This window comes from Syngnathus acus, chromosome 6, assembly GCF_901709675.1.
Source record: "Syngnathus acus chromosome 6, fSynAcu1.2, whole genome shotgun sequence".
Classification (NCBI taxonomy): domain Eukaryota; kingdom Metazoa; phylum Chordata; class Actinopteri; order Syngnathiformes; family Syngnathidae; genus Syngnathus; species Syngnathus acus.
This window is the reverse complement of record NC_051092.1, coordinates 13,692,678-13,713,254: the sequence shown is the minus strand read 5'-3', so window position 1 is coordinate 13,713,254 and position 20,577 is coordinate 13,692,678. Positions and strand designations below refer to the sequence as shown.

General features: G+C 41.7%; 1 protein-coding gene across 11 annotated transcripts in view; it reads left to right on the top strand.

The window, feature by feature from the left end:
* Positions 1-20,577, top strand: part of tjp1b (tight junction protein 1b) — a 43,854-nt gene that overhangs the window by 6,443 nt on the left and 16,834 nt on the right. For 3 of the 11 annotated variants that reach the window (XM_037253259.1, XM_037253263.1, XM_037253258.1), the window contains exons 1-2: positions 2,184-2,754; positions 9,815-9,956. In XM_037253259.1, the coding sequence (XP_037109154.1) occupies positions 2,573-2,754; positions 9,815-9,956 (324 nt within the window). In that variant the 5' untranslated portion in view covers positions 2,184-2,572. Of the gene's footprint in view, positions 1-2,181; positions 2,755-9,814; positions 9,957-17,747; positions 18,284-20,577 lie in introns of those variants that run through there. The other 8 variants (XM_037253268.1, XM_037253261.1, XM_037253262.1 and 5 more) reach the window with 5 other exon arrangements.

Below are 20,577 nucleotides of genomic sequence, written 5' to 3'. Positions count from 1 at the left end.
TTTTGTTTGTTGGAAAAGTCATAAATCACAGGGTTATAGCAATGGAGGTTCTCAGGGCTCCGGGCCAGGTTTACCTCCTCTGGGAACAGCCGGCGAGTCCCACAAACTAGCGTCGGATGTTGCTGCATGCAATAAAGTGGACGAGGCAGTAGAAGGACACGAGAAAGAAGGGCAGCCCTGGCTGGCCTATTTACTGGCCGAGGAAAAGGAGCACTTTAATGTGTTGTGAGTGCCAGCGAGCTTGTGGTAGACAGCGTAAGATGTGGTTTCGCAGATGAGGAAGGATAATGATTGGCCGGGCCGAGTCATTACAGTATGGATGCAGAGGGGGAGAGGCAGGAATGCCAGTGTGTGATCCGCTGCTGCAGCGGTATGCGGTGGGCTTCGGACTGCAGCACAACTGCTGACCCCCCAGCTGGCAAATAATTGAGTGGTCGCTTTTTAGAATCAACTGTAAAAGCAATGTCGGTATAAAGCATTACATGATACTAATACCAAATGGGATTACTATTACATAATTTGACATCTCTTGTATTATAGACTGTATGAATTTGACCTTATCTTGTTGATTGTTATTTTCCCAACCATTTGCCTGTCAATAGTAATTTCACATCATTTCTGTAACGTGTAGAAATTTCATTAGAACAACAACAAAACAAAACTTGTGAGTAATCTCACCTTCTGGCTTGTTATATTCATTAGCGTGTCTTCTAACGAGGATCTGTAGCGTCTCATTATTCTTGATAATCATCTGACTGGCATTCTCATCAGTGGTAGGTGATGGAGGGTGTTAAAGGGACGTTTGTCACAAGCCGGAGAATGACTTTATTAGCGGGAGACGATGCCATTAAACAGACCATGTGGCAAATGCCTTATTTTACTTTTGACACATAGAAGGGTCATATTAATTTTGGTAATTATGCACTGATAAGAAAGTAACTTAAATTTGATAGAATAGTTAAGCCAACGCTGAATCCAAAAGGGATTAAGCCAATTCTGGGTTATTCATATCCAACTCATAGAGAATGACATAATATTATGACGCACGGCTTAATGTAATAGCCGTCGTGCCTCGTTTCATCCTCCAGAGACCTTTTCTCAATTCTTTTTGTGAGTCAGATGTTCAGGTGAGGAGGCGGCCCGCTCCTCCACAACAACAGTCTAGATCGATCGACTTACTCTCATGTCCGGAACAGCACCAGTGAATCACGCTATTGATTGAAAAATGAGCCAATTGCGGTTAATTGACAAGTGGTTTGGCAAAAGGTTGCGGTGGGGCAACAAAGGTAATCTGAGGTTGTGTTCAAAATGAATCATTGAAGACATTGAACTGTTGCGCACTGTCAGATGAGCAAGAATAGCACATGATCACAGTGACATTATTCACATGGTGTGGCTTTTTAAATAATAAATGTTTCACTGTGTGCGGCTATATGTTGGCATGGAAAACCCCAAGGAAAAAACATGAAATCATCAAACGGGATCAGGATCGGTGAAAAAATGACAACAAATTCAAATTATCAGCCAATGTGCCCAAGGAGGAACAATGTAAAGGCAAAATTACCCACTTGAGTGTTTGTGGTTGACCTTGCGAGAAGCAAAGTGAACCATAAAGGGGAAAAAGCAGACTGTGAACATAAAATCAATGACCTGGGAATTAGCTAATGAAAGCCATCAAATGTGGTTGAGATACTTGAACACAAAAGGTGCAGCAGGACACGTAGACAGACAAAATAAAAAAATACACACAGGCGTATATTCTCAACAGTATCAATGCAGATTACTTGCAGTACACCCCAGCTATCTACCTGAGGGGAGGGGGAGACCCCAGGGTATCATTTTGGAAGGGGCATCAAACAAGCAAGAGGCATCCTGTCGTGGACAGAAGGGAATAGAAACATCACATGGCAGATGTATATTGGAAATGGATGCCAAAATCCTGCCCCCCCCCCTCCCAGAAAATAAATAAATAAATAAATATGCACTCCCATCCAATGTCTAGTCTTAGGGAATCTGTGGAGAGAAGTATTTGAATGTGACAGGATGATCATTCACTCATAACTTACTCCTCAACAATAATAACCCCCACCCCACCCCACCCCGCCGTTTCTGAAACGATGGCTACGCCCCTGGCTACTACTACTACTAAGCATTTCCAAAATGAATACCTCTCCCCTCGCCACCCTCCCCTCCCCCTCCCTACCTCACGCACACACACGCGCGCACATGCATACGGACGGTTGGACGCTGCAGCGTTTTTAAGCGAGTGTTGGCGAACCAGGAGAGGAGGGAGGAGGCAGGAGGAAGCCGATCATGTCCGGAGCGTGTTAGGAGGAGAGAGAGGACGCGGCGGCGCACGTTGACACATTAGGAAAAAGGCGGAAAGAAGAAGCTGGTGATCGGTCGGATGGAGGGGGGGTGCGTTTTGGTGTCATTGCAGACATGGGTCGCCGCGGCACGACACCTTGCCTTGAGCTCCTTGGGGGGTGTTTTCGCTGTCAGTCCTTCGGCTCTGCAAATGGCGATGTGCTGCTGCTGATGCGGAGCCCGGGAGACGCAGCCGAGGCGGCGGATGCCAGGGAATAATAAAACAGACTCATATATGATCACCTGCGCTTTTCTTTGCCTGGGATTTTCCGTAGCGGTGGACGGTACCATGGTGAATTACCAGAAATATATTACTGTGATGCAGCTGGCTCTGGGGGTGACCGCCTCCAACAAAGAACATTGTCTTCCACCCAGGAAACGAATGTGGTGAGTAACAATCGTGGAGGATGAAGGGGTGGAGGGAAATACAAATCAAAAGTCTTTTTTTTTTAAGGGAGTCCTAAATGACATAATAGTCCTTTTTGTCACTGCAGCCAATCTGTAAGCACCTCACTACAATGCATGCTGGGAATTCTTTCTGTGTGCATGTGCTTCCTCCTTTAAGTTGGATGACCAGTGCAGTGTTTCCCACCCTTTATTGCAAATATTTTATATTGGGAGGAACAAAGATCTCACTGTTAACCACCAAACAAAAATACACAAAAAGTGGATGCACAGATTAATTTGGTACCGTCTGCCATCCTATGGCATAGCATTTTATTAGTCTACCTGCCACTATATATTACTGGCATAGATTGATGAACCTACATTTGTAGTAAACAGCGGTTAGACGGCCTTACTTTTTACGTGAACTTGTTTTTTTAAATGTAAAAAAGTCTAATAAAAATTGGTTAAAGATTTTGTTCATTTACTTAAGACTGTAATACTATATATTTGAATGTTACTATATTTCTTTTTTCCAGTATGATATATCTTTGTCACCAATTACACCAGACTTAGAGTATTTCTTTCCATTAAATATTTTTCATTGATTCGCATATGTTGACCAACAGCATTTTCAATTGGCTTTTGCCATGTTTCAGAAACACATGGTGATACCCCCCACTCCTCCTTCCATTTTTTTTTTTTCATTTGTATCTCTCAGTGAGAAAAGGTTTGGACATAAATTAAGTAAAACAGGATCATTTTCCTTCAGCTCACTTATTGGAAATCATTGAGTTAGGGTGATGTCATCATCAATGTGAATGTGAAGTATTCATCCATTCTTTCCTTTCTTTCCTGTGCTGTGTTCTCCTCATTGTACGAATAAAAGAACATCCAGCATGAAACATGGCACTCTGCTCTTCTTATTCCCATTAACACGTCCTCGATGCACTCAGCATGTTTGTGTCTTGTCTTGCCACCACTTTGTGTCCTCATTACTCCAAACCGCAGTGGTCACCTCCTCTCACTCCCTCCTCCTGCTGTTTACTTAAAAAGAACACACACATTTGCTCCATTTTTTTTTCCTCACAGGAAAGAGTACCAAAGTCTGTTTTAATTACGAGCAGATTATCATCTAGTTCAAAATCAAAGATGCCTAATTGGGAGTTGGCTCCATGGAAGTGAAAGTAGCAGGTGGTGCTTGCAAATACTTGGCTACAGCGGGTGTCAAACTGAAGCAAAATGGAGTTCTAATAGACTAGTGCAAATCCACTCATCGGACATTTCATTTGTCAGCCAGATATATAATGAGATAAAAAAAATAGAACGTTGAGCTGGATGGACAATTCCATTTTATAAATGATGTGGTCTGGTCTAGAAAGTGTCAGGCTAAAAGTTACCATACAGTCAGATTTTGATAGACACCTCCTTCCTATATGACATCAATAGTCATGCATTATTCACTGAGAAATTAAGGACACCGTCAAAAAAAAGCCCTACACTGCACTGTTGAGAGAAATCCTGGATCCTCATCTTAATTTGATGACTTCTTGTTTGCCCCATGACTCAACCATCCACAGTTTCAAGGAAAACTGCTTTTGGGTGCATCGAGGATGAAGGTTGTAATTATCTATCTGTCACAACAGTTTAAGCAGCAGCTATTGGAACACAAAGAGTGCAGCAACACTTGTAGACTGACACTATAATCAATACTTAGAGGAATATCGCTGGCTTTGGTTGATCATAACTTCTCAGGAAACCAACAAAACTGGCATGTTTGTTCAATTATTATTATTGCATCGACTTAGAGAGCAAGCCATTTTCATCACTTAGGATTGGTCAATCTTTTGTAAAAATAACAACCACTCGTGTAAGTTGACCGGGCAGTATGGATCTATGGATTTTTTTTTTTTTAACCAAATTGTGGTGTAGGATGGTTAAGCCTGACACCAGCGATATATTCTTTATCCTATGCAAAAAAAAAAAGAAAATTACCGTAGATTACTGAGTCACAGTAGTTGAGTGTAAACTCTTAATTGCTCGTGTCTGCATATCTGTATTATACTGCTCCCCGGGGGCCAAGTTGCACACACCAGAAGGAGCCTCAATGAATTAATCATGACGCACAAACGGTTTAATTTTGTCCATTCCGTGCCTCAGGTCCTTAGGTCATGACATCATCCTTTTCAACCAGTATGTGTGTGAGAGTCTTTGTCCTCACCCAGGCCTATTAAACAACTTTACATCCCCAAAAAGAAGCTGATGTCAGCGATAACAATTTACAGTAACCCGATGCTTTCATTTGTGTCGCGAACTTCTCGCACGGACATGAATTGTTGCTATCACAGGAGTCAAGGGTCCTCCATTGTTATTGTTTGTGATGATTCACACATCTTCCTATCAAGCATCTGATTTTATTTTAGGGAACCCGGGCACCAGGTCTGAATTATTCATGCGAATGAGCTCTGATCTCATTAGATTGAAGATCTGTAACAGTGATGGAGAGAGGACACGCTAGATGCTATCAGGTGTCGTGAAAGTTATGGCGTTTTGCATTCTTCAAAGGATAATAAGCTATTTTAGTTTGAGAGAAATGGGGAAGACTTATTTTCGCTCTATATGAACAAGACTTTGGTTTCTTTCCACCACGGCGCATTTATTCGCGTCAAGGTCACGTCATTGTTTTCAGGGAACCTTTTGAAACAATCTTCCTTGCACTTAACCACCGCTAATAATGGATTTTAGATTGGGATGTTGTCTCTTTCAAGAGATCTCTACTTAGCATTTGTAATGATTTCAGTTAATTTCCCTAATTGTTTTCTGTTCGGGGAAAGCGCTCAAGTGACGCTGTTTGGAGCTTGGAAAAGCGATTGTGCATCTACGCTGCAAATTGTTAATAGTTTATGAGATTTAGTGAGAGAACTTAACCACAGGAGCAAATAAGCTCAGCATAGTTTAACAGAAAAGGATATTACACTCTTGAAAATAATAAAATATTAATTGACAAGTCAAGACCCAAACTGGAAATATGGTTTCTGTTTGGCAGATATTATGAGTAAATATTCTTTAAAACAATCATCTAATCTTGATTGAAGGTCATGTATTCTTTATCCTTTGAGAAGAACAGCAAATATTTACAGCAAAATTACTGCTGCACTGAAAAGCCGATAGAGGAGCTGAGCCTCAGACCAGACTTCACGTTTTACTGGAGTTCACGTTCACACATTTGGAGGGAATATATTTGTGTACATGAATGCATTATGTAAAATTTGGTTGAAACAATGCCCTTGGGTCAGTAGCAAGTCAAAGTCTCCAGTTCCTGCAAAGTCAATCTTGTCAAGTCTCTCCACTTGATCTTGTTGACAAGACAGGGCTGCTATCTAAATGGATTGGACATGCTTTGTGCATTACTCCATTACGTGGAATGAAGTCGTCCAGCCAAAAATAAATAAATCAAATCAAAATGCGCTTTCATTTGCGCTTAATTTAATAGTGGCAATACTGCCATGAGACAATGTGTTCCAACGGCACAGTGAAGCACCATTTGTTTATCTATTTTTGTCCGTTTGTGAGTGAAAGCAGGGTCTGACATTTTTGTACAAAAAAGGTCATCCACACTTGCTGCTTGAATCGCAGCCATGCGCTCGTGTCGGCTTGGCAGCTAGGGAAAGAGACGTTCAACGGAAAACCTACTATTTGCGAGTCGGCATTCTGTTCCACTTTTTTTCTTTCTTTCTCATATTAGATGAATTCTAAATATGCTCGCTGGGGGTGATTCCAGGTCACGCTGCACATGATGACATGTCTCGTAAAGCCTCAATGACTCCATGGGCATGAAAAATAGGGCATAAAAAGTATTATGGCTATTTGATAACACATTTTTTGGACCCGTACCAGTATAAGTATTCATTTTTTGATATTTACTGATACTAACACCGACTACCGATACCACTTATAGTTTTGGTACATACATTTTGAATTGACACAATGATAGATGATAGTAAAAACAGACTTTTTCTTCCTGGCGCATATGATAAACTGCGAGTGTGGCACCAACTACTGTCTGGATTTTTATTATGCCTTAAGTATCGGTGGCTGTTATCGGCAGACTTTGTGAGTACCTAATACAGTAATATAAGGCCGCATTGGTTCGATATCTGTTATTTTCATTACCCGATCTGTAGTGAATATACTTTTGAATATAGACTAATGGGGATAAATGTGTTATGTTAAAGTCATATCCATGATGACCCTTGTGAGGATAATCAGTTCAGAAAATTGATGTCTTCCAATATTAATAAACTCCTACGCTCATATTTTGGACACACAAGTCACATTGCGGGTTTAAACCCTTTTTCTCCAAATCATATTGATTAATTTCTTCTTTTAGATCAATCTAAAGTGCTTTAGGCATGAACGCTGTGTGTCACTTTTAGAACTGGAACTATGCATTGATTACCCAAAGACTAAATTCAAATTTAGACTCCCAAACTGATCATCAGAGTGAGTCATTATGTCATTCATGATCTGAATTTATCGCGACATCACTGACATGGGAGCTTTTCAATGAAGAAACATCAGCCTCATAATAACTGAAGAACTTTACATAATTTCAGTGTTAATTCTTCCCGATTCCCCTGTCAAATGGTCGCCGCCGCTTCCTGAGATTTACACCGTCCCTCTGCCCCAATGCCGTGCGGGCGCGCGCCCGCGTGCGTGTGCTCTCCCGAAATTAGCGGAGGCACGACTCTGCTTCCCTTTGATAAAGACTGAATAGCTGCGGCTCGCTATATTCGGATTAGCCTTTGCAAACAGATGTTCCTCTTGCCTGCAGTCTTAAAACCAGATTCCCTCCCCCTGCACACAGCCAAAGATTAGCATTAACCTGACTAAATGAACTTTACACTCTGTTGCAGGCCTGCAGGGATAATACAACAAGTCGCATGCATTTATGTAACGTTTGCCTTTATTTTTAACATCTGCCTCACCAAAGAGGCGCGTTAAGTGTGAACTTCTCGCTATGATCGCGTGCGGCCGCATTGTGTCCGCCGCGCCGCTCTCTCGAGTCAGGACCGCTCAGCAAATTGTTATATTAGCAGTGGCTAAGATGGGAGGAACGAAGCGTAACATTGCTTATTGACCTGCTGATTAAGCAGTAGCCATCATCACTAATCGTAGCCGATCGGTCCTGCAGAGCGACTGACAGGCTTGCGGCCTGTCCTGCAGCTGATTAATGCCAAGTGTGTCCCTGCTCCTTTTCTTTTCTAACAGCATCAGGCACATGCTTAACTTTATTAGCGCTCTGTATCATCACACTCCGAGATGGACAGCGCGGGCCATAAGAGGTCTGCTTATTGAGCTGTTTTCTTTTGAAGCTGATTCTTCTGTTCTCATGAGCTGCGATGGTCTGAGAATTTAATGCAGCCGTGATCACACGGCCGAGGCGAGGTGAGGCGAGTTTAGTGTGTGAAGCATCCTACTAATACTAATATGAGCTGCAGGAATATGTCACAAGTTGAGGTTAAGTTAGGCACATTTCATTTTGATTTTGGTAACTCACGATCATGAATTTAAAAAAAACAAAAAGGCTGCCAAATGGCGCTGTGTGTGTTTCCAAATTGCTGCATCGTACCTGCTAACGAGGGTAATAACACCGCAGTTGGAGTTCTATATTCTCTTGTTCATAACACACACACACACTTCCTGTTTCTTTGACAGAGTCGTGTCGTGCCCCTAAGAAAAAGGTTTTTCTTACATTTTGCCACAGCCGCACTGAGTCATTTTTGTGATGCAATACCACACGCATTAAATGGACTTGACGTTTTACAGTGGCAAAATTGATATATTCAAGTAATTAATCATCTCCACCAAAGCGCTTAAAGCTACCATCTCCCCCATTTGTATGTCTGACTGTCAGCAGGATTATACAAATAAAAAAACTAGCAGGCAGCTTGATTTTTATAAAACCTGACAGAGGGCAGAGCTGTGGTATTTTGAGCGGGTCGAAATCCAGGAATTATCTTCAGAACTGCGAGACATGTTGTTGACGGGATGTTTGCGGGCTTAAAGCGAGATCACATAGGGGGCAAGGTGAAGAGCTTCTCTCGAAATAACTCATTAATTCAGCTTAATATGAGCCAAATGATTGATATACTGTAATGTATTATTCATTTTGGATTGCTTCTCAGATGATATTTTATGTGCAAGTATAAAAGCAAAAGAATAGAAAACTTAACATTTCCAATTTTTTTACCCTAATGTTAAAAATGTAGCACAAATGTCACATTTTATACACTCTTGTCAAAACTCAGTCGGAAATACAAAGTGAAAATTTAATCAAATGACAATTACGATTTGTTCCTGTGCACATTATATCTGAGTGGACCAGTTGTTGAACTGTGTAACATTCTGTTCTTTTGCGGCCTCGAGTGTTTTGGCTGAAATCCATTTCCGAATCAACATCCAGAAAATGAGTTTGTGAACGCACAGGACAGCTCCGGGGCTGAGACAGAGTCTGAAAAGCTTTTTTTTTTCCCTTCTCATTGCTAATGTTTGCAATCTTGTTTAGCGGAACAATCTTAGGTCGACTGTATTTGACTGCACAAATGCTTTTCCATCCAGTAAGCACCTTGTCTGCCTCAAGGCAATATCGAATTAATGCAGAGAGAAAAGTAAAAGTGATGTTGTCTTAATTCCCTTCTCTTATAATTTCTCATGCCGAGTCTTCAAATCTTGTACAGGAGTCACAAGAGGAAATCTGGATGAACATTACGAACAGTGCAAAAAAATAAAATCTGAAATCTTCGCTGTCGTCTTCTCAGCATGACCTAGCTTTATTTTGTTTTACCAGAGCTGCAGCACTTCCTGTGAGTCAAGCAGTCTCCCTTCAAGGTCTTTGTGACATTAAATCCCACTATAGATTTATTTAAAATGTCATTTTAACCAAGAGTGCGTGTGGGAGGACCAAGAACATCCCTACCGTGTTCTTTCCTTTGGTTAGCCCAAGGCCTGTTGTCCTGCTCTGATGGAGGGCTGTTGTTTTTATTTGTTCCGTTGACCTCAGGATACACCCCAGCCCGACCGCCGGCTCCGTCACAGCAGCCTCCTCTGCGAGCACCGTTCAGGGCAAACCGTCACTCCGCCGCATCAAGGGCCGAATTCACAGGAGCAAGAGCTTGGACAGCATCGACCTCCTAGATTCCAATGTAAGTAGCTGGAATATTACAATGTACCGTGATAGCTAACGTGTATTCTATAAATGACAGGCAAGGAATTAATTTTTTCATTTTTTATTATCATATTTTTTTTTTTTTATATACAACAGACTTTCACTTACTGCAACATCGTCTATTTTTTACAGTCCTGATATGGAAACTTTTAGAGTGGCAGTGTATTCTAAAATAACAAATTTAGATAAATGTTTACATGACAGCAACTAAACGTGGTGTGTAAAAAAAATCCTCATAAAATCATAACACTTTTTGGGTTGCGGGGACCTGAAATACATATTTGAGTTTTATTTTGTTTCGTCCTGCTGACGGCATTGTTAAAAAAAAACCAAAACATTAATGCAAATGTCAATGTACGAGCTTGTTTTTGCCTGATGGAAGAACAGAGCACGGAAGGTGTAAGCCTGAGGGAGCGGGGAGGTAATTTGGGGTTGACAACTAAGCTAACAGTGAATTCAGCTCAATGCTCCACCTCATTAAAGTACATAAAAAAAGAAAGGGGGAAAACGGAGCTGCTTGAATTATTGATATCAGCATTTGGTCAGCAATAGCGTTGAAGCCTTTGGGGAATTGAATGACTGTAAAATAAAAGATTAAAACTGGTAGTCAGCCAAAAAAAAAAAATGCTTAAAACTGTGTTTCCAGAGATTGTGCTTTGAAAAAAAAACGTTACAGTATTTGTAATCCCACTTTTGAGTGTTTATCGTCCCTCCCTGTAAAGCTTAGTGGTGGTGTGATGTGTGTGTAACAGGCCCAGAGCTTAAATCTGCTCTCTGACATGTTGATTTATTAAAAACGGCACAACGGCACAAGTATTATAGCAGAGGAAATCTTCACAGCGTACATTATCCATGGAAAACAAACAAGCAAACTATTGAGGTGCTAGATTGTTATTCCCATTAAGTATTATAGTGATAAAATTGAGGTGGATGCTTTTAGCCTTGATTTTATGTGGATTTAGCAAACTTAAGCCTTTCTCTGAATAGGAAAGCTGTAGTGGGACTTTATATTCTTATAAACAAACATTACATCCACGTTTGCTCCTGTAACAGTTTACTGTCAAACTAAATATAAGTGAACTACAAACTGTAATTAAAACAACCAATGACCTTACTAATGGCCTGCTTGTTTAATGCTAACATATTAGAAGATGCTAACGGTTAGCATCAATATGAATAGAAAAAGGCATTGACATGCTAATGGTTAGCCACACAGTTTTTGTCATTGTGGACGCTGATACAGATTTGCTGTAAAGCTGGCAAGGGAGAAAACATTTTGAAGTGGGCACTTGGAAACCGTCTTTCGTGTGTAGAGCTTGGAAACTGCCTCCGCTGAGGAGACACGAGGTAGCCAGTTGTCTCAACAACCTGCTCCTCGCTGGACAATTCAAGAGGCCACTATTCAAGTGAGACGGAGGGCTTTTTTTTCCTCAGTATATTTCTCCGTGTGTGTGTGTGTGTGTTTGTGTGTTTGTGTGCGCACGCTAGAGGAAAAGTTGCTGACGTAGCCAAACTCAAATGCAGCTGATGGAAGGAGCGTTCCGCTCCCAGTGAGTGATGAGACTGCAGGATGCTGAGCTTGATGAGCAGTCTTCATTGCTTCCTGTCACAACACACACATACAGACTTTGAAGCTGAGCCACTGCATGAGCAGTTCAAATGGTTTTAATAGGGTTTATCTGATTAATTTAGCGGGTAATTTAATTGGCAAATATTAGCTGCTTTAAAATCGGTAAACATAAGACATTGGCGATTTTACTCTCTGTTGTTCAGGACAAAGTATTGCAAAAACAGATTCCATTTTCAATCTAGGTTAAAATGCTGATTTCTGAGTACATCGCCCAAGCCCTCGTTTTTAATTAGGTTGGTAAATGTTTTGTTCGGGAATGTGAGGCGTGAATCAATGTAGGCACCTAACTACCATCAAGCATAAAAGAATCAATACTAGTTGAATACTTTGGTTTATATTGATTGCTTTTTTTTTTATTATTAGTTTGCTCTGATAGTCAGAGGAGGGCTTTGGCGCCTGGCCCACTCCTGCTGTCATTTGTGTTGGCAAGCAATTCGTGAATCAGATTTTAATGCTAAGGCTGCAGAAAATACATTGGAGGGAAACCACTGTCTTTTATCCTCCGGATGCTTTTGTGTTTGCAGTTATTTGGACAATTAGAAATCAGCAGCATCAACTGTGCTACTGGGTCCGTCAGGGAAATGCATTTATATTGTTCTATGCGGGGATTTTTTCCAGATTGTATTAATATGTACAAATCTCTTATTCTCAGTGCTCATAAATTGTTTGGATTTAAAAAAAATCCACTGATTATAACACAGCAACGTTGATGCTATTTGTTAGCCTGTCTATGGCGTTTTACATTGTTAGTGTGAGCCTTATTAGCTATGTGGTTATGTTTTTATTGTATCACAAATATTCCCTGCAAGTCAAAGGGAAAAAAATGGTTCATCATAGCTGCAATGGTCGAATGAAGCTATCCCATCTAAATTACCACCCCAAAAAAGGCCCAGTGTAAGCATTTATTCACCCCACAGTCAGAGCCAGAAAGTGCTGCAGATGCATTTGCGGGGAATGCGGCTGCAGCTGAATGAGGCAATCTGCATATTCAGGACCTGTCAGATGGAGGTTGTCCCATGTGATGAAGGTGTGCCAGGCTGAACCTGACTGAGACGCGCTAAGCACGAGAAGGAGGGGGTGGGAGCGAGAGATTTATCTGTAGGTGGTGGAAGAAAGGGGAGATACTGTGATTGGAGTAGCACGTGAGGCCTGTTGCGTAAGAACATTCAGAGAATGGATGTGTTTTTTTTTTTTCATGAGCGCAGAGGGATGGTTGGAGGGTCGGTATGTTAAAAAATAAAAACTCGGTGGAGTTGGCCATCCGTGATGCATGCAAAGGTTGCGTGTGGTGGGGTTTCTCGGAGGGGACGGCAGATGTTGCGTATGTTTCCGGAGGCTACGACGCAGGGGCAAGGCCTGTCTATTGTGTGTCCTCCAATGGGACATATGGCAAGTCACTGAAGGCAAGTCCTCATGTGCTTACAATACCATCCATCAAGTGGAAATGTCGACTTTGTGCTGTTTTGCCTTTACTAGCAATGGCACAACGGCGGCTTGATGGAAAGGCTCCAGAAGTTCTTCACAATATGTATTTTGAATTTTATACAGATTGATTCATTAATATAATCTGCCTCACATAAATTGATGTATTGCCAACAGTCTATTTTCGTAATTTTGGAGTGTTTTTTACATTTTTCCTATATTGTAAATCATTTAATAAATGCGGAAATTAAGATTACTGCTGGAATTGCATTTCCCAGTCCAGGAATCTCATCCCTAGTTTATTCCTCGAAGGAATTCACCATGAGGATTTAAACTGGTTGAGCCTTCTCTTATCAGGGGGGAGATTGTGGAAAAATGGTTTTCAATTATTGTTATGGTCTGCATTGTGTTTCTCATATTCAACAAATCATTATGACAGAAGACTAGAAAAGATATGAATCCAATATTGCCTTACATGGGTTGTTTTATAATAGGGTAGAGCTGGTAGCATCCACAGATTGGTGAAAATTAGAATCAGCATTAAATGTAATGTTGTTCTTGTCTACACAACAACTTGGATCTATTTATGTTCCACAACAATCCCTTTGTGGTCATTTGTGCCTATCGACAAGTCCTCGTTGATATTTCCTTCCCCGTTTAAGCACTCGAGTGCGGGGTCAAGTGAAGGACGAGCAGCTGGATGATGTAATGTTTGCGCGAATGAAGATGCTGGCCATGGTGGGCAAGTCAAGCATGAAAAATGAAAGCGTATTTTGACTTTCTCTTAAACCGTATCTGACAGTAGAGCGCAAGTGACGACTCCAAAACATACACTGAAATATTTCTCCTCCATCTTGACTGAATGAAAGTATGCCGTGTTCATGCTGAGCATTCTCAAGCATGTCTGCTGTGTAGAGTGCGTGCATCATGTGGCGTGTGTCGCTGGACATGTGTGCATGCGTGTTGACGCCCAGGGAGGCCACCATATGCTGTTTAGACTCAGGAGCTCCCATTCCGACAGACCAGCCGGTAAGGAAGCCCGACTCCTTCCTGTGTCTCCTCGCGTCGGTTCACACGACTTTCATTGTTAAAATCCTGCATGTCGCCTTCACTCCTTTTCATGCTTATTTTCCCATCGCGTGGTCACATGTCATGGCCTAGCTTAGATATCAACGGAAGTCCTGCAGAGGGCAGAGTTTTACTTGCTAGATGCTGAGGAGCACACTGAGATGTCCACATGGCACAGTCCGAAAGAAAAAGGAGGTTCACATGAAACCATAAAAGGCATTTTAGTGCCTAGCTGGATGTAGAATGTCAAAAAAGAGGAATTTCAACGATAGATTCTTGGCAGGAATATTGCATTGGTCGGATTTTGGTTTCATAAATTATTTAATACAGTGTACATTTTTTTGCCGACTCATTGTTTCTTCTTTCTGCGGTATAATATATTTGTCTTTTTTCCTTCTTTACTGTCCTTATTACTCACCACGGCTTGCCGCAACACTGCTGAGCCATCATTATCACCAGTGAGGCATTTTAGGTGGAAATAAAAAACAATAAGCAAATAAGCGTCACCTTTATTGACAATTAAAGCCATAGTTAACATTTAGATGGCTGTTTAAAGAAAAACAGCAGGTTTTAAGTGTCTTCCTGGGTTTTATTTGATGAGGGTCTCAGTAATTATAGTCACTGAGTATAGATAATCTTGTCGATATTTAGTCGTCACGTCAATTGGATGCCGATTTGAGAAGTTATTAAAAATTCTTGTTTGGGTGTAGTGCTGAAATCCGTTAAAACAGAGTTATTTAGATATAATGGCTGGCCACCAAAACCAAGATGTGTCTTTTGCTGCATTTTATTTTTCCTCCAGCTGTTTGTCCTCAAAGCCAAGGGCACGTTTCATCTTCCCACACAGAGAGGCAGCGTTTAATAAGTGCCTTTTTTTTTTTTTTTTTTTTTTACTGCTGACTTTACAAGGTAGCTTACACTTCCTAGATCGTGGACCCCCTGTCTGTTTCTCAGCGTGGGATGCGTTATGAAGGCTTAAGGAATTTTTTTGTTCAAAAAGTTATCAGCTACGAGTCAAGCCAGCGGGGCGATTTTTAATGCAAGAGGTCGAATACTGAGCAAGGACAACAGAGGGAAGACAGAAAAACAAACTGCTGTACTCAGGTCAAAGCGCACTTTTACGGGTTTACGTTGATCTACTGGCGCATTTTTACCACTTCCATGCTATAAATGGACAGATGCATTCATTCCAACCCTGCTGCAGTTTAACAACTGCCATGTTATTTGATAGCTGCACCCATTAAAGCTCATAGGTAGCCCGCACCATTCTTTGCTTAGTCTGCCGTTTTCTTGACCTGTGTAGCTAAGAGGTGACGCACTCACCATCGGGGGGCGGCATACACAAACAGTCGACATGCTGAGAATTTATAATTTGCCCCCCTCACACACATTCGTGCAATTCAGCCCAGCAAGTTGGAGTTAGGATCTAAATGGTGATGAAAAGAGCGCGGCTAACGTTGTTGTGTAGCACGGCATGTGAAAGTCCCTCTGCGCTGTCAGAGCCAGTGAGGCAAACAGTGTTGTAGCTTTAGCAGAGGGTATTTCAAGGGCTTCAACAGAGGAAGATAAAGCGGCGTTAAGCTCAACGTCAAAGCTGTCCAGACTCTTAAAAGTTGTCTTTCATGCATTTTTTTTCCACAGGGCCATTCTGCTCCAGTGCTTCAGCTGTACTGCATGATAACAGATGATCACTTTGAGCCATTGGTCTTGCACGGTGACATTATCCTGCTTAGTGGCCCAAGGTGTGCCTATTGGCTGCAGGCCAAGAAATATGAATTGCGTCGTAAACTGTACGTTGGAGATGAATGATTTTTGAAAAATAATAGAATTGGGACACCCCCACCTTGCACATTATTGCGACTGTGATTTAGCTTAAATGGACACATTTTTTTCAAGGTCCTTTTTTAGGTACTGTTAACAAACACAAATTTATTATCCATAAATATTTTACTTACACTAAAATAAAGGCAAATCAACCATGAATTACTAGTAAAGACAACAATTTTTTTACACTTTATTACAATATTATACTGATATATTTTGCTCTTATGTTTGACATACACTGAAAAAGGCAAGCAAAGCATGAATTAATCTAAAATATTTTATTTACATATTTCAATTTGACTTGTCAATCAACTAAACACTTTTTTGTCTTGCGGTCTTTAAAGCATTCACTACGACAAACAAGTGTGGCCTAAACATTAGTCCGTATCATACATCAGATTACAACAATGCCAAACAAATCTGTGGCTTCATCACTTTAATTCTGCATGTTTCATAAAACGATATGTAAACTTGTGAACTGCACTTACTAAACACAGATCTAGAGACCAAATAAGCAAGAGTTGTTAAATTTGATTAACTGTTCAGCTCTACTGTACATTCTATCCTTGTGTTGATGCAATGTTGTTTCTCCACAGGATATCAATAAGACTGCCTTTATCTAATTCTAATGACCTTGGCCACCAACTCGCATTCTTCCCTCTTCCCTCCAAGGCACCCCCCCACCATTCGCTCCTTGTTATCCTCCAATGGAGTCTCCAGCAAGTCTCCTTACATCAGCAACATTGCAGGACCTCTGTGCCCCCCCCCCTCCCCTTTTGCTCATTAGTGCCAGAGGTAGAGGTGACAAAAGCGGTCGCACAATTTCCAATACTGATAAGAGGCAGAAGAGTGGGTGCTGCAGAGAAAGGGGTACAATACTTGAGGAGATGCCGCTCTAGTACATAAGAGGAAGGTTTGGTGCAGTGCACAATTTACATTTCACTGTATATTGATTAAATCTGTACACGGCTGCACGGGAAGCTGTATTAAGCACGGCGGCAGTAGGATGGATTTAAGAACTCTCTTCTCTGCATGTAATGCCATTTAAGCATAGTCTGCATTTGAAACATACATGAAAAACTTAATTGAATAAAAGGCAATATTTTTCAGTGTGCTGAGCTTTGTTTTACCGAGACAGTTTTCGCTCAGTACTTGAATACATCCAACATAAAATTAGCAGATGATACTTTTATCAACCTCACCCAGTTTCCTCAAAATCCACCCAGCAGGGGGTTAAGAACACAACCCAGCAGTTTTGTGTATGTGCATGTGTGTGTGAGTGTGTGCATGTAGTTGCATTTATCTTTATGAAAGCAGATGCTGTACAAGCTTACACGAGTAAAGAGAGAGCAAACTTCCTTAGTATGAGTACATTGCTACATTATCACGAGTCGCGCCAATTGTGATATATGCTCTCCCTCCCAAGCATCAATTTCTAAGCTCTCTGTTTGATTAAGATCCTTAGAAACATGCTTCCTAAAGAACGTGATTTAGTGATTTTGATATGTGCCTTTGAGAGGCAGCTCTCCTTGCCCACCTGAGGGGAATGTGATATAATGTTGCTTGTCACAATGAGTAAAACAGTTTTTTTTTCTTGCTGAAAATTCATAATGCATTCAGATGTCATTATACGGAAATCACTCTCGGGGAAGCCTGTCAGCTACCAGTTGTATTTCATGGTTATTTGTTCAAAGAAATGGGGTGTTGAAAAAAGAATCAAATACATCTTGTACATTGTTAGGTTTAAAAAACGAGGCTATTTGACAACGTGAGTTGAAAGTATAGATGTGTTTTAAAATATTTTAAGTCAAACTAAAAAAATCGTCACAAAAAAACAATTTAGGGACAACATTTTATTAAAAAGTACCATGGACTGTTTATGGATGCTCTTGATATGAGTCAGTTCGAGCTGGATGCAGTCGCATCCATTTCATCACACATCGTGGGGTTTTTCAAACGATTAGCAGACATGCTTTAAGCTCCGCGTGTGAATTCTGAGCCCTCTGCGTAGCTCTCAAGGTGGAATGGCGCTGGGGCGATGCTGCTGCTGCCGCTACTGCTGCTCTACTGCAGCTTCCGTCGACAGCCTCCCCTGCATCCCAGCTCCATCACCCCCCGCGGACTAGCCTGAATGGTTTGTTCCAAGCGAACCTGTCACTGCCACCGAGTCGGGCAAGCCAGCCGAAGTGTGCGCGCAGAGGGGGTGGAAAGGAAGGAAGGCATCATCCACTGCCTGCCTGCCATTGCAGTGCGGCGGCTGCTGCTGCTCTGGAGCCACGCAAGGAGGACTTTTCCTTCCCGGCGCACATATTTCGGGGGGAGGGTTGGAGGACGCCACACAGACCGTTGTTTTTGCCAAGGTGAATATGTTTGTGGATGTATCCGTTGTTTTGGCTCTCGCCGCACGCGGGGAAAGGATGCATGCCCCCCCTCCCCCCAATACCAGCGGGTACGAGCGAGCGAAAACTGTGCAAGTGGAGGTAACTTAGCGACCCCAGTGCTAGTAAAGTGCATTTACGTGCTATGCTAAGCGGGTTAGCCATTCAACCCTATTCGCTCCTAAACGAAATGGCAGCTACTTCTCTATATCTATCCTTTTATATGGTTCTCGTGTGTCCTAAAATGTCATTCGGTCAAGCTGTCATTCGGCGGAGCACTAGTGGAGGTAACCGTTAGCCAGGAGCAACTAGCCTAGCTGTTACCACAAAATGTCGGCCAGCAAAGGGGGCTCGACTTGACCAACGAAAAGGATGAAGGGGGGAAAACGTTTAGGAAGTGTCGTACCGTAACCATGTGACACCAAGTTAAGGTTGACGATTCCGAAATATGACTTTAGTGTTACGTTTTAGGGCGAAGATTGAGCACTTGCTCGTATTGTTTAGGTGGTAGTGCAGTACCCCCACCGAGGGTCTTTAGTCACAGCTCGTTAGCAGGTTGCTAACATTAGCTCGTTAGCTGACGCGCTCGTCTCCCTCAGCGTGTCCCGTTACTTTTACCGCAAATAATATTACAGGCAGTTGCCAGACAACCTTGTCGCGGTTGCATCAGATGTGATCAACGCTCGAACCGAGTCAACGGATATCAGCTGTTACCTGTTGAATGTTGGCATTTATTGGAACAGGTTAAGATCTTTGAAAAGTTGTTAAAAACTTGTAATGTTCACTTTTTAGTAATCTGTGTCATTACCATTTATTAGCCCAGAACAGTATGTTTTAATGAACGCTAGCTTCACTATTGTCAAGGGATGCTCCTAATCCAGAGACCTGTATAGTTACTGCAGTCAATTTGAATCGAGGTCAAGATTTTGTCCACCCTAATTACATGAATACAACTATTGATGATATTTATAATTAAATTGTAGTATTTGCCGGACATTTTATCAAGTACTTTCTCAACTAATAGTCATCCAACCACCATAGGCGTGTGTATTGTCAAAATCTTATTAAGCTGTCAAAATAAATACAAAGTGCACCATCCGCTAAGAGCCAAAAGTCTATTGGTGGACTAATGAGAAATATTCAGGAAGCAAAAGTTACATGGTGGCCCAATGAAAACGGACCATTGAGAAATTAAAGAACAGCAAAAATTGGAGATGAGGGTCCTGATGATAAAGAACTGGTACCTCGAAAGAGATCTTTTGTTCGGTTTGTTTCACATTCAGGGCAAGCCCTAGGCGTCATATGACATAGTCTCTATGCTGACGCTGCAAGGGCAGCCATACATGTTGTCCTGTAAATTATCTTACCCGGAACTCTCATGGGACCAGCAGTCTTTGAGTCATTGTGGTTTCTGAAGGACATTTTCATGTTGTATTTTGGGCAGCCAAGTTCAATTTAAGATATATTTTAACGTCTTCTGATTATATGTTTGACATTAATTTTACGCACATCTGTGTCTTCTTACATCCACAAAGCATATTTAAGATCTTCTGAAACTGAATATAAACTAAAGTTGTGATTTTGGAGATGCAAGGATTCTAAATGCTGCATAGAGGAACCCATAATTTGAACCGCCTGAAGGTGGTTCATTTCAGACGCTGACCCATAATATCAAGAACAATATGAAATGAAAAAAATTGCAATATTCAACCTTCATCCTGCAGAGAGGCAATTTCAACAAATCTCCATACCTTTCACAGAAATAATTCATTGAGCACGTTTGGCTTTTTTGTATCTTCAAAAAGATGGTCAGCCATGCGTGACACAAGCTGCTAGCACGTCTGGCGTACCTCATGGGAGCTTGGTTTATCCAACATCAAAGAACTAGCTAGTCCCAGGAAGGGACTGAGTTGTTTGACTTTTAAGATTCCACAGCACTTTACGGCTGTGACGACAGTAACACAGAAGCTCGGCGTGACTCGAGTTGCTCGGAAAACCCGCAGTTAAAACACGAGGTGTGATCAAAAGGGATATATCTCTGGAAATCCTATGAATCACCTATCAATCACAAACCTTCTGTGGGATGAACAAGCAAGCTTTCATCATGAGTGCAGTTTTGTTCTCATCCCCCACACTGTGATAGAGATGAGACAGGGTGCAGGTCAGCAGCTCTGCTTATCAGCACATTCCTGCTCTCCTGGGCTCCGTGTGGCCTGCTGATAACTTCCACTGGGCTTGATTTAGTGCTGGAGCTGATTTCCTGCTCTGTGGCTCTG